This window comes from Myotis yumanensis, unplaced genomic scaffold (assembly GCF_028538775.1).
Source record: "Myotis yumanensis isolate MYYU_CA2020_CCGP unplaced genomic scaffold, mMyoYum1.0.hap1 SCAF_2, whole genome shotgun sequence".
NCBI lineage: Eukaryota > Metazoa > Chordata > Mammalia > Chiroptera > Vespertilionidae > Myotis > Myotis yumanensis.
Genome location: NW_027223753.1, coordinates 208,846,386 through 208,864,261, shown reverse-complemented (window position 1 = coordinate 208,864,261; position 17,876 = coordinate 208,846,386). Strand labels below are relative to the sequence as shown.

Sequence of the window (17,876 nt, the reverse complement as noted above, 5' to 3'; positions counted from 1 at the left end):
ATTACAACAATTTGTCCTGTTGAAATAAGGAATGCAGAACAGTCTTAGGGTGTGTTGATTTCCTTTCTCCCTCCTTGTCGGCATTTAAGGAAATGAGGGGGGTGCCAAAGACCTGGGGCCAGCCCTAGCAGAAACCTCACAAGTACTTAAACCTTTTAGAAATTCAAGGTTACCTGGGCTGCAAGTTACATTAAGACAGGCTTTTGGGATCTCAGATGAATTAGGGATGACAAGACCAAACCCTGAGACCTCTTTCCCACTAGGTCCCTCTCCTGGCTTTGGCCTGCCAGTCAGAGCTTTAAAACAGACACTGGCTTTAGTCTTGGCTTCCTGGGGACCTGCCCCAGGTATCTGTAGGAGGGGATGGCTCTTGTAAGCCTGCAGTCACAGGGAGCCAAGGTTTTGGTGGTGGCCTGCAGGGGCCCTGAGGGTCCAGCACAGGGAGGAAATGGTCCAGGTTGTTAACGTAAAAAAACCATTGAAACCCGTAAAGAATTTTTGTGAGTTTATTTGAGCCACACTGTCGACATATGCCGGGAAGCAGAACCTCAACGAATTGAGATAATGCTCCGAAGAATGGCGGGGTTACATTTGTATTTATACATTGCAATCAAAGGAGGGACAAAGGTGAGTTACATGAAATTCATTGGTGATAGATTAAGGAGGAGGGATAAAGCAAAGCCGGGGGAGGGGGGGGGGGGACGGACCCCTGGGATTGGATAAAAAGTAAAATGATGGACACATACTTAGGTGGGTACAGGAACAATGAACATGATAAATGAAAGAATCTGCGGCATCTGTCCTGGGCCCAGAACACCTGGCTGTGCCCCAGGGGCTCCATAAAAAGGTAAGTCACAAGTTACCCAGACATCCCAAGGATATGTTATCATAGATGCAAAAAGACAGATGGGCTCAGTTGACCTTATCAGTGAAGATACTGGCCTAGGACGTAACTGCCCACCATAACTGCTTTTAGTTAAAGTTTAATTTCAGACCATCCTTTGTGGTTACTTTAGGTCTCCGAGTACAAAACTGCCAAGCAGGCCTCTCCTGAGCTTGTCAGGTCAGCATGTGGCCCCTTTCGTCCACAAGGTATATGATGGCCCGGAGGCTGGAGAATGAGGAAGGATGCCGTGCTCAGGTGGGGATGAGTGGTTGTTGGGTCAGTGTAAGTTTTTGGAGAATAGGGCATCTCAGAGCAGTGTGTTCCAAGTTCTTACCTGGCAAGCAGGCAGAGAACCATCTGACTAATAAGGCTTGAGCTAAGAAAAGTACTGACACTGGGCTTGGCCGCACATAGAGTGGCGGGCAGCCTCTGGCAGGCCCAGGCTGTATGAGCTTGCAGAGGGTCTCTGGCTGTCCCAACTGGGAAACCACACCAAGTGACAGGGACAAAGCAGGGGCTGCCAGGAACTGTGGGGAGCAGGCTGGGCCAGGAGGTCGTGCAGAAGCATCCAGAGAGACTGTTCCAGGTACAGATAAGGAAGCTGCTGGCCGACGGAAGGAAGCAAGCATGTGCAGGAGTTGGTTCTGGGGGAGGCCGAGCAGGCATGTGACAGGGTGTCGGATGTTTTGTTGTGACAGATGCCATTGAGTTGGCAGCTGACGAGAAAAAGGCTTTAGGGTTGTTGGTCCCAGGCTTGGCCCCCCTCCTCCTTCTACATGGACTGGTGTGGCCCAGGCAAAGGGACCAGTCAGGTTTGGGGCAAGCCATTCCAGGGAGGGCTTTGGCTTGGGCCCCAACTCTCTAGCCTTGCCAATTATGAAAAGTGGCATCTGCCCCCTGTCTCTTGGCAGTGCCCAAAGGGGTAGTCCTCCCTGGGAGAGGACTGCGCCTGGAGGGTTTTTCGTTGGTGATGCGGGTGAGGGAGAGCGGTGTGGAGACCCCATAGGTCTGCTCAGAGTAGGTCAAGGACTCGAATTCAGGGTATGTGATTTTCCAGCACAGAGGACTCACCAGGCAGCAGGGACCACTTCCCCTGAGTCCGAGTGGCCTGGGCATCTGGCAGGACACATCTGCTCCTCTTCTTGGCTGAAGCTGGGGCCGGGCTCCTGTCAGGCCTCCTCACAGAGGGGAGAAGGAAGACACAGAATTGCTCAGGTGGGCTGGTCGAGGAGGTAGCTGGGTGTGAATTAGTTGGAGGTCCTGGTGACTCAGGTGGCTTGATCTAGCGTCTCAGTCTTCATTGTCAGGCCGGACCTCTGTCCACCCTGACCCCTCCAATGGCCACACCCAGGTTCTCCACACCCTCCATCCAGGCCGTATTCTAACAGCGAGTCCAGCAGAAAGAATGCTTTCTCCCAGTGAGTCAGGTGAAAGTTTGGGGATTGGTCTGGCTTGGGTCCCATGTCACCTAGAACCTGTGGCTGTGGCAGGCTGTGCAATGCCCGACTGCTGACCTGAGAGGGGAGAGATCTCGAGGAACATCCAGGAAGAAGGGGAAACCATGGCTGTTTCTGGGCCTTAGTGGCCCTGGGAAAGGTGAGCACCATGCCCTTTCCTCGAGTCCGCTACTCAAACTGTGTTATTCCAGTGACTTTCCTCTCCCAGTGGTCACTCTGGTGGCCCATTCACAGAATTCCCACATGGACGGTGCTCTGGGGTTGTCACTGTGGCCCTCATGGTCTCTGCTCTCTTTCTTAAAAAAAAAGAAGTAATTTGGCATCTCTAAAGGCTGTGCTGTCTGAGTCCAGTTCTAATCCAGCTGAGTCATGAGCTTCATTTCTGCCCACGCCAGGTGCCCACACCTGCCTGGCTCCCCCGAGCCTCCCAACCAGCATTTCCTGTGCGTATACCTATTTCGGCTCCTCCTTATTGGCTCTTTGAAGACTTTGGGACCATGGAGACGGAAGACGCTTCCTGTTGCCAGATGGCCTGCAGGGTTCTGGGCTGCTGTGCAGTTTTGGTGATGGTGCTGCTCCAGCAGGGGTGACATGGACCCCGGGAAGGGGCCTGCTCTCCTCTCTGCTGCCCGAGGGCATGCCCTCTGCCAATCACCTGTAGGAGCACGAAGGCAGGCCCCTGTGGCTCAGTGTGCACAGCTCCATCTGCGTGGTGGGACACAGCCTGGAGCTGCTGAGGTGAGAACTCTGCTCTCTGCAGGTGGGTGGGTCCAGCACTCCCAGGGGTTACAGTTGGGGGGGGTGGGGGGAGGGTGTTGCTAGCAGTCACACCAAGGGTGCTGGTGCCGGGAGAGGGCTCCACTCAGGCCCAGCTGGCAAAGCTGTTCTGACCACACAATGCTTCCCCACCCCCACCTCGGCCCAGGTCCTGCCCTGGGCCTCCTGTTTGCTCCATCCACACTCCCCACCCCCATCCCAGGTGACCTATTCAGGCCACAGCATCTCATCTTTCCAGCTGTACAGGTGGGCTATCGGTGACTGTATCACGAACTGCCTCAGACTTAGCAGCTCAGGGCAACGGCCATTTATCATCTCAGTTTCTGAGGGTTGGGAGTCTGGGAGCACTGGGCTCGGTGGCCTGGCTCGGGGCCTCCCGTGAAGTCAAGCTGTGGGCCAGGCTGCCGTCTCTGACACCCTGAGTGGGGTCTTCCAAGTGGGGTCTTTACTTTCACCACAGGGTCTCCCAGAGTGAGTGAGGAGGTAGGTAGGGGAGGGACAGAGAGAGGGCGGGTCCCCTTGGTGGTCCCTGGGCAAGTTCTTTAGTTTCCCGGAGCCACAGCTCTCTCACAACGAACAGGGGATGAGGTTCCCTGCCACATCGGCTCTTGACTGCAGACATGGGGAGCTTAGCATGGCACCTGGCAGGGAGGGTGTGAGCGGTGACCTCCTCCAGCGACCTTGGGGCTGGTGCTGAGAGGTCAGGAAGGACAGCGGACTGTCGACAGGCTCACACCTGCATCCAGACCTGGAACAGACGTTTAGAAGAGAAGAGTGACCTGCACTTACTGATTTGATTAAGTGTCCTGAGAGATTACACAGGTGAGGGGTCATTTCCAGCTCCATCGTCATCACTGTTGCTATGGAAACATGCCCCCCATTAGAGCGTCCTGAGCAGGCATGCAGCAAGGAGAGTGTCCCCAGTAGCTACACCAGTGCCTGCAGTCTCTATACCACCCCTCTTCCCCCCTGTGCAGCGCCGTGGCTCCGTTCACTTTTGCATTTCACAGTAAGTCTTTGGTGATAAGATGGTTCTGGAGTGCAAGTGACCTGTTGACTTTAGAGATGAAGAAAAACGATGGTGTCCCCAGCACGAAGCCCACTTTTCTCTGGTGCTCTCTCTCACTAGACCAGGAGTCAGCAAACCAGCCCACAGGCCAGCACCAGCCATTGCCTGTGTTTGTAAATAAAGTGTTATCGGCACACCACCATCCCCATCCACGTTTTGCTAATGGCTGCAGTGGCAGAGTTGAGTACAGAGACCGTGGACCGGCAAAGCCTGAAATATTTACCATCCAGCCTCGTGCGGGAAAGTCTGCAGCCGAGGCTCTAGCTCTGGGCGCTGGCTCCCGCCCCGTGCCCTCCCGCCTTCTGCTCTGTTCCTGTGTATTATTCATAGCCAGACCATGTTGATGCCACACGGTCAGATTGCCATCCTGCTCCCTGATTGCGGTTTTCCTCCGGCTGCCAGAGCAAGAAGCTTTTTATCTTGGGCAAGATGTTCCTGTTGCGAACAAGCCCTCTGCTTGGCACTGCCTTTATCTGAACTCGAAACAACCCTCAATCAAGGCCAGTACATGCTGTGTTCCCGCTTTACAGTCACGCTTTTTATTTTTATGGGAAGGATGTTTCATAATTGCTCTTGCAGTGGTGTGTGGCAGACGGCACGGGGCCTTCTTGTGCAACGTGTGGTTTTTCAGTAAGGAAGGAGCCACTCGGGGACAACGTGGGCACAGATGTTTTGTCAGAAGCCTGTTTCCTGAACTACTTCACTTCAAGCGAGGTTCCCACGGGGGCCGGGATAGTTGGGGAAAAATGCTGTGTGCCTGCCCATCACACAGCTCTGCCGTTACCGCTGTCCCATGGAATATTAACAGCCCAGCATGCTTCAGTCAATGAGATGGCCCCCTAGCGAAGGTGAACTGGATGAGGGTCTGGACACAGCTGCTAACACCCAGCTGCTGACACGGGCAGGTCTCAAACCTCTCCCCGGGCTGTGGCGGTGGTCGCAAGCTTTCTCCTGCAGCAGGCAACCTCCTGGTGCTAACTGGTGGCCGGGCTCTGAGAATGCAGCAGTGATGGGCGGAGGGCTGTGCCCTGCAGTGTGTGGTCCAGCAGAGTAGAGCCACCGCGTCCCCAGTCGCACCTGCTGCTGCCTGCTCTACTCCGCGGTGCTCCCAAAGTGTGTCAATAAACCATCAAGTGTTGCCCTGTACACGGGGCTCTGGTGGGTTCTGGCACCTTCCCCACCGCTGCTGGAGACCTCCTGTGGCGGGATAGTGAGACAGGGGACATCCGCCGGCCCGTGGACCTGTGGCTCCTTTGTGGGGACGCAGGGGCAGGTGGAGGGTAGGGTCGTTCCAGAGGGCGCTCTGGGCAGGAGTCTGGGCACTGCGGTCAGTGAATTCAGGGGAGGAAATGGGGGGAAGCTGGTCGGCCAGGCGTCAGCTGACAGCCCTCGGGCCCTGATTGGAGAAGCCACAGACAGGACACTTCACTTCCCTAGACTCTGAGCGGGCCCAGGAGTGGTCATGGGGCATTTGGAGCTGGCAGCCAGGAAGGAGAGGGCAGAGGGCCTGTGCTGGGTGAGAGAACCGTGGTCTGGGCCTTTAGGGAAAGCCGGGTCAGCTTTTCAGGAATCAGAACTCAGCGCTGGCCAGTCCCCCTGAGAAGGGGCAGAGCTCCCCGGGGCGGGCACCTGCCACAGTGAGTGAGGGCAGCTGCAGGGTCTGGCAGGGGGCCGTCGTGGGAGGGGCTCACCCAGCCCCAGGTCCACTGGGGTCTCACGCCCCTCCCCCTGACCCGCCTCCCCCCTCCCCCCAAGGGTTTAGAGCTTGAGCAGAACTCTTAACTGAGAAACTTGCCACTAGCCCCTTAGGAGGCAAGCTCTCGCCCAGGTCAGGAGTCTGGGGAAGGCCGGGCCCAGCGACTTGTCCTTGGCTCTCCGCGGTGCGGGACGCGGCAGGCTGCGCTCTCCAACCGAGTGACGCAGGGCGCGCTACGGGCCACGCGGAAGGTGCGGGCGGCGCGGGGTGCACGCTCGGCTCGGGATTCCGCCTCGGGATTCGGGCAGCCCTGCCGGGCCGGGGCGCCTCCCCCGCAGCAGCGCGAGTCACCGGCAGGTACGCGCTCTGGCGGGTGCACACCATGGGGGTGCGGCAGCGCGAGGTCGGGGGACCGGCGCTGGGCGGAGGCGCGGGCGCGGAGAGGGCGCGGGGGTCCTGGGGCGCGGGCTAGCGTGCGGAGCCGCGGGCTGCGGGGACCTGGGCTCAGGCCAGCAAGAGCGCGAGCTGGGGCGCGGCCGGGACGCGGCCGGACGCAGGGAAGATGCGGGCTCCGGGTCCGTGCGGGCGGGCGCGCCGTGTTGCGGTGCCGCGGGCGCTGCGACAGGACGGTACTGGGCACGGTCCGCCCGGCCTGCAGTGCCTCGACTGGGAGCCGGGGGGATAGACTTAGCGGATGTTGGGTTCTTGCTCTGGACCTCGGACAAGACCACAGCACCCACTTCCTCCGCCCCAGGTGTGTGTAGCAATTCCTGGTCTCGAAATGCTTTCCTAACCGGGAGTTCAGAAGACCCGGAAAGGGCGTCTACGGGGCAGGGAGCAGCTGCCCGGTTTAGAGAGAGAAGTAGGGGCGGCTGCACGCCGGCCCCACATGTAGTTCCATTGCTCTGTTTCCTGGTCTTTGGGGCCGAGGTGCGTGGGGTACACGGAGCCCCTGTCTCTGTGAGTTCCCACGGTCCTGGGTCCACGTGGCAGCTGTAAAAAGTTGTGCCCAGGAGTTCTGTTCTTCTGACCTTGGTTTCTGCCCGAGGGACCGGCGGTTTACACTGGGGATGAAGTCTTTCCGCCCCCACACCTGGGATGCGAGAACCCCAGGCTCTGAGCTGAAACCCGAGGGGGTGGACGGCCCCTCCCCCATGCACGGTGCTCTGTTCCTGTGGGATGGCTCAGTGCAGCGCCCCGCATCCGACACTCACCACACCTGGGCCTTGATAGCAACAGCGCCGCATTCTTGCCAGGTATCCTGTGCCAGGTGACATTCATGGTGTGCATTTTGTGTGCGAGATTCTTCCTGTGTTTGCACCTATCACCTACCCGTCCTCCTGGAAGTCAGTCATTTCAGAGCGCTCTCCACACTGCTCAGTTGGGCAACTGTCTGAAGGATGTGTGAACCAGCGTTTCTGAGTTTCTTAGACAAGGTCCTTCATGGCACATACTTACGTCTGCTGCTCTGCCCATTTCATGCCTACCATCCTGTGTCCTTGTCCTGTGCTGGGCCCAGCCCTGGAGAGGGGGCTGGAGCCATCTCTAGCCCAGGCCCCCTGACAGAGGAGCTGTCTGCCTGTGAGATTCCGGGCCTCATTTTCCTCTCTGGTAGCTGGAAACCTTCCTAGCTCACCTGTGTCCATCAGAAGCTGTGAGGCAGGTGAGCTGCTGCATAAGGTAGCCGGTAGCCCTGCCAGGGCCACACAGGGGTAAGGTGTCACCTCCACATGAGTGCTGGCCGGGACCTGGGGGATCACTGGGCCAGCGCTGTTTCCTGTTCTGTACATTTCGGCTGCTGTAACAGAACACACTGATTGGGTGGCTCATAAACAGAAGTTTACTTCTCACAGCTCTGGAGGCTGGGAGTTCGAGATCGGGGTGCTGGCAGGGTTGGTGAGGGCTTCCTTCGGGGGTGCAGACATCTCCTTGTGACCTCACATGACAGAGGGGGCAGGGAGCTCTCTGAGGTCTCCTTTATAAGGGCACTAATCCCATCACGAGGGCTCCATCCTCTTGACCTACTCACCTCCCCAAGGCCCCACCTCCAAATACCATCACCCTGGGGGTTAGGGCTTCAACACATTAAGGGACCAGGTTCAGACCACAGCATTCCACTCCTGTTCCCTCCAAAGCCATGTCCTTCTCATATGCAAAACACATTCGTTCCATTCCAGCAGCCCCCAAAGTCTTAACACATTCCAGCATCAACTCTGAGGTCCAAGTTCCCGTCTAAACCTTATCTAAATCAGATGTGGGTGAGCCTGGTCGGTGTGGCTCAGTGGTTGAGGGGAGACCTATGAACCAAGAGGTCATAGTTTGATTCCCAGTCAGGGCACATGCGGGCTCAATCCCCAGTGGGGGGTGTGCTGGAGGCAGCCAATCAATGATTTGCTCTCATTATTGATGTTTCTATCTTTCCCTCTCTGAAATCAATCAATATGTGTGTGTATGTATATCTATATATATCTATATATATCTATCAGATGTGGGTGAGGCTTGAGGCAGATTCCTCCCAAGGCGTGTACGTTCCTCTCCAGCTGTGAACCTGTGAAACCAGACGAGTCATATGCTTCCAAAATACAGTGGTGGGACAGGCAAAGGATAGCCACCGGGGTGGGGCCTGGGCTGGAACTGCATGCCCGGGGCTGTGCCGGTCTGGGTTGCCTGCCCCCACAGCTCCACCCGGCATTGGCCTTGCAGTGTCCCTTGCCTGGGCTCATGTTCCCGAAGCTCTGGGTGCCCCAGGCTTGTACACTCTTCACACAGCATCGCAGGCTTTTCCTAGCACCACCCCCAAAATCTTCCAGCCTCTGCCCATCACCCTGTTTTAAGGTCACGTCCACATGTGTACGGTTTGTCACAGCAGCACCCACTCCTGGTGCCAGTGTTTTGTATTCATGGAGGGAAGTGGGCCTCCTCTGGGCAGGTCTGGGGTCTGGGAGTGAGCCTGGCCAAGGGGCAGGGGGGAGGGAGGGGGGAGGGAGGGGTGCAGAGGTGAGGGTTGGCTGGAGCCCTGCATGTCACCGAGAGCATTTCCCCAAGGTCAGTGGCCAGGTGCCTGAACCGCAAGTGCCTAGCACTGGGCTGAGCCAGGGAAGGGCTGGGTGGGCTCCTGGCTCCTGACAGGTCGCTCGCACCTCCCCAGAGCACAGTGATCACATGTCGAAGCTGGACGAATGGACAGGGGAAGGCCTGTCTGTGAGGGACCATCTTGTGAGATGGAAGGTGACATGGTCAGAAAGGGCTTCCAGGTGCGAGAGGGAGGTGAGCCCTTGTGATTCTCTTGCCCCAGGAGGCCCCTTTCACACCTTCAGAGCCACTGGGTGGGGGAGTGACTCCATGGATGACATCATGGGGTGCCGTTGTGGGGTGACATGTGGGTGATGTTGTGGGGTGACTTGGGGTGATGTGGGGTGATGGGTGACATTATTGGGTGATGTTGTGGGATTACGTTCTAGGACGTGATCTCCAGCATCATGGCTTTCAGGAAATCATTGCGCTGCTCACCGTGGCCTCAGTGATGGTGACGGTGGCATTAGCACCGGAGCAAAGGGCTTGAGAAAAGGAGACTTGTTCCTTTTAGGGACTTGTCTCATGGGTGGAGAGCTGTGCCTCGATTCGAAACCACTTGGTGCTTAGTAGGGTCTTTTCCTTTTTGAAAATGAAAGTAGTGGACAGACGTTAGGAGCGCGGAGACAGGATGTGGTGTGTGCACCTCGTGATGGGCCAGTTCCCTCCGGGGCCCGGCTCCTGGGTGTTGCTGGACATGTTGAGTGGAGGGTGCGGGTGGAGCTCTCTCTCTGGCCCTTCACAGTGACCTGAGCTGTCACCATAGGAACGGGCCTGGGGCCTGGGGATGTGCTTGTGCTTCCAAACGGCCCAGGCACCCCAACTGAGGGACAGGGTTCCAGGCCGAAGGAGAAGCGGCCGGGCTCCACCCCAGGAACCCAACGGGCCCGCTCAGGACACCTGCCTCTTTTCTCCTCTGTGTGTTTCAGCGCCCCCTCCCTGGCGTGTTCCCCGAACCCTCCGCCTAGCCAGGCTGAGCAGCGCCCGTCGTCAGAGGCGGGAGACCGTGGAGGCTGGAGCCAGCCGTCAGGATGGAGCCCGCGGCCCTGAAAGCTGGCTCCATGCAGGAGGACGGCTTCAGGGTGCAGCCCAGGAGGGTGGCAGACCTGGGCCGGGTCCCCAGCCTCCAGCGGAGCAGCAGCAGCCTCTGCAGGAGCAGGAGGTCGCAATACGCCTTCAGCAGCTGTGAGAAGGTAGGCTGCCAGGGGCTGGGGGTCTCAGAGCCCTCTGGGGCCCAGTGACCACGGAGGGGGGCGTCCTGCTGGACAGAGACTCCTGTCCTGGGGGCTGCAGCCCAGAAAACCCCGGAGGAGAGAGAACCGGAGAGAAGAGCAGGTGCCACTTTGTCCCTCCATTTCACCCCCGAGAGGGTGCACAGTCACTTCCTGTTCTTGGTCCGATTGGGAAGCGCTGGGTAAACACTGCCCGGGGACGCACTGAAAGTTGTCACCCTGACCTCGTAGAGCAGCAACTTCCTTCTCTATCTGACTGGGAAGCCCCAAGCACAACCCACGTCCTGGGCCAGCTCACGGAAGGCCTTGGACGAGACCGTGGGGGCTGAGCACGGGTGCGTGTCACATCCCTGTCAGCCTGCCGTCCCGCCGGGACCAGGGCAGGTGTCCAGCCCTCAGCCACCGCCTTTCCACCGCCCCGAGGTTTTCCCGGAAGGCAGTGCTGACATAGCCTGGAAGGGGCTGTGCAAACTCAGGTTGGGCCCAAGAGGAAGAGCTTCCGCAGGTTCCCTCCTCCGTCCGTCCGAGCGCACACCAGGGCGCCAGGGTGGCTCTCACCGCGTGTGGGAGGGCCTGGGCCTCGCTTTTCCGAAGCGCCCCTTGGAGCCTGTTGGGTTGGGAACATACGGGTCTGAGGGAGGGGTAGGATGTGCAGGCGCGAGTGCTGTTGATTTGATGCCCGAGGATCTCCAAGTATCGTTTTTTACCCTCAGCAGGAAAATCTGAGCTCGTGGATCCCAGAAAACATCAAGAAGAAAGAATGCATGTACTTCGTGGAAAGCTCCAAGCTGTCTGATGCTGGGTAAGGACCCTCCCTCCGTCCCCACGTGCAGAGGCTGGTGAGAGCAAGGCTGACCAGGGCCTCAGCCGGGCACAGTCCCGTATGCACCCGGGGTGCTCGGAGCCTCCCATCTACCCAGCAACTTGCCATGGGGAAGGAGGCTCGCCCCGCCCTGCTTGGCAGGGGAGGTGCAGAGATTTTAGGGGGCTTGTTCAGGGTCAGATGGTGGTCACTCTGAGGCGGTGCTTGGACCCACTGTGGTCAGGGCTCCACATTGCCCACCTCGAGAAGAGCTCCTGTCCCTCTGGAATAGTGTCACTGGGATCGGGGACCGGAAGGGCCTCGGGGAATGTCCATAGATCGGACCTCTCACTTAGGAGGGCCCTGGCAGACAGGCCCACCCTGCCTCAAGGGGAGTGAGGATGGGTAAGGCCACCAAGGCCGCTTCCGTGGGCCCCCACAGTGGCCACTTTGCCTCGGAGCTGCCGGAAGTTGTTCTCCTGGCTGAGGGCTCTGCAGCAGGGTGCCCCTGAGTTGTGTAAACCTGAGGGCATCTGGGGAGGGACCCCACACATTCCTGTTCCTGGGAGCCCTGGAGTGGCATCCCTTGTTTTATTAAATTTGTTGGGATAACGTGGGTTAAAAACGTTGTATAAATTTCAGGTATTATGCCACTTTATAATTGGATATCTCTGTACTCAGGTGCGCTCACCATCCAAAATCTAATGTCCCCTGTCAATGTGTATTTGACCCCCTTACCCTCCTCCACCTGGTTCTTTGTCATTTCCCATCTGACTTATTTCACTTAGCACAATACTTGCAAGCCTCGTCCATGCTGTGGCACATGGCAGAATTTTATCTTTTTTATGGCCGAGTAATATTCCATTGTCTATATGAAACATGGGCACCAAGCTTATGGTTTCAGAGGGTTTTTTGTGAACTTGACCCTAAAGGCAAGGGAAGTAAAAGAAAAAACAAACAAACAGACCAGTCAAACTAAAAAGCTTCTGCACAGCGAAAGGAGCCATCAACAGACAGAAAGGCAACCAACCGAATGGGAGAAGATGTTTGCAAACAACACCTCTGATCAGGAGCTGATATCCAAAATACATAAAGAGCTCATACCACAAAACCATATAAAACAAACAATCTTATTTAAACATGGGCAGAGGATCCGAACAGACACTTTTCCAAAGAAGACGTACATGTGGCCAATAGAGAGACGAAAAGTTGTTCCTCGTCACTAAACATCAGGGAAATGCAAATCAAAACTCACACCTGTGAGCAAGGCTGTTCTCAATAAGGCAGGTGTTGGTGAGAACGAGGAGAAACGGAACCCTCATCCGTTGCTAGTGGGAATGTAAAATGGTACAGCCACGGTGGGAAACAGTAAAGCCACCATATCACCCAGAAACCCTTCTCTGTTGGTATTCCTCGAGGACGAACAGTGCATAGATTCTAGGCTGTGTTTCCCTTCCAGACACACGTAGGCTGTGCCACAAGTGGGCCACACTCTTTCTTCTTGTCACCTGAAGAACTCCTATCTATCCTTTAAGGCCTGATGCCGCCTCTGCCATGGAGCCCTCCTTGACCACTCTCCAGGGAGTAACCTCTTCCACCCACCACACTCTGTGTAGTTGTCTTCTCTGACCTCTGACCAAGGCAGAGTCACTTCTTACTCCCCATGATGGACAAATAGCATCCAGCTCACATTTGCTGAATAATATGGGGGGAGGCGTGGCCTGGGTGGAGAAGATAGGGGAGGATTGTGACCTGGAATCAGATGTGAATGATCACTGGTTTCTGGGATGCGGTGGTATGCCCAGGGTGTTGTCACTAAAAGTGCCCCGTGGCTGTGTGGGCGTTTACACCCTGGCTTGGCTCCTCCTCGTCAGATAAGAGCCTCATTTCTCCCAGGGGGTCCTAGGGCAGACCCCGAGTTAGGGAAAGGTGCCACCAAGCTCCAGCTGACAGCTTGTGGCTGGTGCCCTTGAATATACTTGGTGCATGGTCGGAGCTTCAGGTTTACCACACATTCTGACGACAGACTGAGGGCTTTGCATTGCGTTCTCCAGTCTTAGTTATTTTAAAATAGGTTTATAAAAATAGCCTGGGAAGGAACGTGTGATACACAGGAAGGCTTCCCGTATAGGAATCCTGGGTTTCAAAAACGTTTTGAAGACTGTAATCTGGTTTCTAGTTTGTAGGGTTCGGGGGTGCCACCGATGGAACCCTGGACCCTTCTTTCGTCTGGACTCTGAACCAGTGGAGAGATATTGACAGGGGTTGGTGAGGGCTTGGGGGGAGACAGGTTGGATTTGAGGCAGAAATGTGGCTTTCTGCTCCTGTGGTGTTTCTGTCCACTTCGAAGAAGTAGCGCTCAGTATGCGTTTGGTTCTGAAAACTTCCAGAAGCCCTTTATTAACATGGGGTTCGAGGCAAGGAGCTGCTATGGGGAGATCACAGGTGGAGTGGCTTATTGGTGCAAATGTTACCTGAGAGTGTGTGTGTGTGTGTGTGTGTGTCTGCCTGTAGCAGCTTCATCAGACCGCAGGCAGGGCCCCCGATGGGGGGAAGGTGTGCCTCCCACGGCTGCTAGCAGAGATGTTCCCGTTTATGCCCATCTAGGCCAAGCGCTGGGAGCCTTTCTGACCAATTTCTGGGTCAGCGGTTTCCGTGTGGTTTCCTGCACTGTGTCAGGCTTGGAAACGCCACGTAGATTTAAGCTCTTATCTCATCAGAGGGCAATGGTCAGGGGAGGGAAAGGAGGCAGCTTGCCACAGGCTGACTGTTAGAACCAAGGAAATCTGGGGCAGCCTTGGGCCAGGGTATGGGCGCTCAGGTCCTCATCCCAGCCCCTCTCTTCCCTGCCTTGGCCCATACGTTGAGGAAGCCACACGAGGTGTTTCCAAAGGTCCCTGCGAGTCTGAAAGTGCCTTGCGTCTGCCGGAGGGGTTAGAGGGGAGGGTCAGATGGGCCTGTGCTCACAGCCCCAGGACCCCCCACAGAAACACGGGTGGCAAGGGGCCCACTTCACGAGCAGTGAAAGGACAGCGGGGGGACCAGCACACTTGGGTTGGGGGTACGCTGTGTGTCTCTGAACCACCCTTGGTTCTCTGCCTGGTTAGTTAATTTGCATCAATAAAATAACTTTATAAATGATTGCCCACCTACAACCTCATTGGACCTCCACAAATTTTGCAGGGTTGGTATCAAGGAATGTATTATTTTTTCCATTTAATGATGGGATGCCTGACATTCAAAGCACCTAAGACTGTGGTCGCCAAACTGCGGCTTGCGAGCCACATGCCGCTCTTTGGCCCTTTGAGCGTGGCTCTTCCTAAGCCTTAGGAGTACCCTAATTAAGTTAATAACAGTGTACCTACCTATATAGTTTAAGTTTAAAAAATCTGACTCTCAAAAGAAATTTCAATCGTTGTACTGTTGATATTTGGCTCTGTTGACTAATAAGTTTGCCGACCACTGATAAGATCACACGCTTAGCAAGTGTCAAGACATCTGTCTTGTGTCTCCTGGTCCAGCAGTCTCTGCCTGTATCATCCGGCTCAGTTTTAGACTTTCTTTCTTTTGGTCTCATCTGTATCTAGTCTTTTAGGTCATTTGTTAACAATCAGAGAGAAGGAATCTAGAAAATTTGTAGACTTGTCGTGGAACAAGGTGTAATTGGCTGGGTGGGGCAGGGGTGCCTCCTTACTGCCCCGCGTGGCCAGCACGGACACTGTGGCCATGGCTGGGGCCTCTGGCTGCTGGTGGGGGTGAGTCCTGGCTCTCCACTGGGCTCCCTCTGACACCCTCAGCGGGGAGCAGGGGGCACCCCGGGGCCCATGCTGACCGTGGCGTCTCTGCAGGAAGGTGGTGTGTGAGTGCGGCTACACCCGCGAGCAGCACTTGGAGGAGGCCATCAGGCCCCAGGCCTTCCAGGGCAACGAGTGGGACCCCAAAAAGCACGTCCAGGAGATGCCGACGGATGCCTTCGGTGACATCGTCTTCACAGGCCTGAGCCAGAAGGTGGGAAAGGTTGGTTTCCATCGCCCCGTTGCCCTTCCTGTAGACCAGAGCCCGCCACTGGTGACCCACAGGGGCCAGACGTCTGGGGTGGGAGTGGGAGGCTGGCTGAAACCCTGGGGGCACTGCACCCTCCCAGTGTAAGGACGGGGTGCCTGGGGGCTTCACAGGGTGAGCAGGAGACACCTGCTCTCAGTGTCCTTGGTCACTGCAGAGCAGGCGGGGCTGTAGCCAGGGGAGTGGCTGGGAGGCCTGGGAGGGCAGGGGAGCACCTGGCACAGGCACAGGGGGTGAGGAGGTGGGACAGGCCTGGGGAGGCTGGTAGCAGAGGTGAGAGCTTCACCAGGAGGCCGAGCAGGGTGGGGCGGGATCCCAGTGGAACCTCGGACCTCAGGGTGGTCCCTGAACCAGCAGCATCACTAAGCAAGGTCTTGGCCGCACCGCAGACCTGCAGAATCGGGAGCCCACTCACCTGCGTTTCCACCAGCCTTCCGGAGGCTTCTGCCACAGCTCCTGGCACCACTGCCTGTGGGGTCTGGTGCAGCCACTGGGTTCTGAGTCGGGTTTCTGGAACCCCTGAACCTCATACCAGCCGGGTGACACCTTTCCCCTCAGCTCCTCCGAGCTGCCGAGACCCTGCCCACGTGGCCAGGGAGGTGGAGCCAGGAGAGTCCTGGGGAGGGCAGTGTCACACTGGCTCCAGCTTCCTCCAGCCCCAGAGCTGCATCAGCACCGCCATGTGGGGTGTGCCCCAAGCCCCTGTCCCATGGAGCTGCTCCCAGGTGATTGCAGTCTGGCTACCTCTACCCCAACAGGAGGAGGAGTCCCCGAGGAGCCGGGCGGGGGGTCTTCGGCAACACGGAATCGGGGGGGCTGGGGGGGGGCGGGGCGCTCAGAGCAAGAGCGAGGTGTCTGGACACGAGTCTGAGGACAGCTGACCTCACATGACAGCCAGATATGGGGACCCGGGACAGGGTGCTGCCGTGAGGGAGGTGGCACTGGGTGAGAAGAAGGGACGACCCTCCAGTGCCACCTAAGAGGAGTCAACGGTAGCTGCAGCTCTACAGCGACATTGGGATCGGGACCCGGGGCCTCGGGCCGAGGAGGAGCGAGAGGAGAGAGTGCTGTGGCCCCCAGCTGGGGAGCTGGGCTGGGAGGGGGGGTGAGGGTGAAAGCTGGCGCTGTGGGCTCCTGTCACTCCAGCTGGCCTCCCCTCCGGCCTTGGCCTCCCTCTTCTCTCTATATTCGAGTCCTGCCTGGGCACGGCCCCTTGTACTTGTTGGACCCAGACCCAGGTGTGAGGCACCCCCCACCAGGCAGGGGCTCTCGGACATGGCTGGTGTGGGGTTTCTGGGGCCTTGGGTGGTGCCTGCTGACCCGGGGGCTCCTCTGCTGTCTCCTGACTCCCCTGCAGTACGTCCGCCTCTCCCAGGACACTCCCTCCAGTGTGACCTACCAGCTCATGACGCAGCACTGGGGCCTGGATGTCCCCAACCTGCTCATCTCGGTCACGGGCGGGGCCAAGGACTTCAACATGAAGCCCCGGCTGAAGAGCGTCTTCCGCAGAGGCCTGGTCAAGGTGGCCCAGACCACAGGTAGGCGGGACAGCAGGCCAGACCACAGGTAGGCGGGGGCCACCAGGCCAGACCACAGGTAGGTGGGGACAGCAGGCCAGACCACAGGTAGGTGGGGACAGCAGGTCAGACCACAGGTAGGTGGGGACAGCAGGTCAGACCACAGGTGGGCCCAGGACACCAGGCCATACCTGGCGGGTGGAGAAGTGTCTGTTCCCATTCACCCAACCTCACCTGCCTGAAGCACCTTCCTTCACCCCCTGCTGCCATCCCTGGGCTTGCTCAATGGGGCAGACGTGGCTCCACGCAGCTCCCCGATGGTGGTGCCCTGCTGGGCATGGAGAGGAGGCCGGAGGAGGCTGTTAACCATGAGGTGTCGGTGAAGCGTTTCTCTGTCAATGAGTCTCTTTGAACTTACACCTGAAAATGGGTTTGGAAGCCCTGCAGAGACGGGGCATGGGTGTCAGGAGCACAGGTCCCAGGTGTCAGGTGTATGCATGGCAGGGTGCACACCGGGACCCAGGGACCTGCCTGCCCTCCGCTCCTTCCCCAGGGGCCTGGATCATCACCGGGGGGTCCCACACTGGTGTGATGAAGCAGGTGGGCGAGGCCGTGCGTGACTTCAGCCTGAGCAGCAGCTGCAGCGAAGGAGAAGTCGTTACCATTGGGATTGCCACGTGGGGCACCGTGCACAACCGCGAGGGCCTGGTCCACCCCATGGTGAGCGCTCGGCCCCTCCTGGGGAGGGCAGGCTCAGAGGGGGTGCTCCTGGGAGCTTAGGGGTGCTGCAGTGGACAGGCCATCATCTGGGCACTGGCGTAAATGCACCATGGAGGGAAGAGGCTGGGCAGGAATAAAGGAGACATGAGCTCAAGTCCCCCACGCCACAGACCGTGGTGACCCGGGACAAGTCGCTAACTTGGCTGGACTCTGGTTTCCTGCGGTAAGATTCCAGGATAGGTTCATAAAAGGTCCCTAACTTGCCACCACCGGCCACCTTAACGGCTGCCCGGATGTGAACTGGACGGAGCAGGAGGAGGTGGCATGGCCAAGATCACATGGTGGTGAGCACCTGCCATTGTCTGTGGACAGCAGGGCTCTGTGCTCGTGTCCCGGGCTTGCCATCATTAGTGATTATCAATGTCGCGGCTTAAAGCCACAGAAATGCCGCCCCCCGCCCCCCCCACCAAGTCTGGAGACCAGAACTCTGAGATCAGCATCACTTGGCCCAAATCAAGATGCTGGCTTCCTCCTAAGGCTGTAGGGAGGAGCCATTCCTGCCTCTCCCAGCTCCTGGTGCCTGACG

The 17,876-nt window shown here is 57.7% G+C and overlaps 1 protein-coding gene across 5 annotated transcripts in view; it reads left to right on the top strand.

The window, feature by feature from the left end:
* The first annotated feature begins 5,655 nt into the window (after window positions 1–5,655).
* TRPM2 (transient receptor potential cation channel subfamily M member 2) overlaps window positions 5,656–17,876 on the top strand; it is a 46,852-nt gene continuing 34,631 nt past the window's right edge. For 3 of the 5 annotated variants that reach the window (XM_070407088.1, XM_070407087.1, XM_070407084.1), the window contains exons 1-6: window positions 5,656–5,705; window positions 9,887–10,150; window positions 10,903–10,991; window positions 14,840–15,008; window positions 16,411–16,591; window positions 17,124–17,290. In XM_070407088.1, coding sequence (XP_070263189.1) covers window positions 9,989–10,150; window positions 10,903–10,991; window positions 14,840–15,008; window positions 16,411–16,591; window positions 17,124–17,290 — 768 coding nt within the window. In that variant the 5' untranslated portion in view covers window positions 5,656–5,705; window positions 9,887–9,988. Of the gene's footprint in view, window positions 5,706–9,746; window positions 10,151–10,902; window positions 10,992–14,839; window positions 15,009–16,410; window positions 16,592–17,123; window positions 17,291–17,876 lie in introns of those variants that run through there. The other 2 variants (XM_070407086.1, XM_070407085.1) reach the window with 2 other exon arrangements.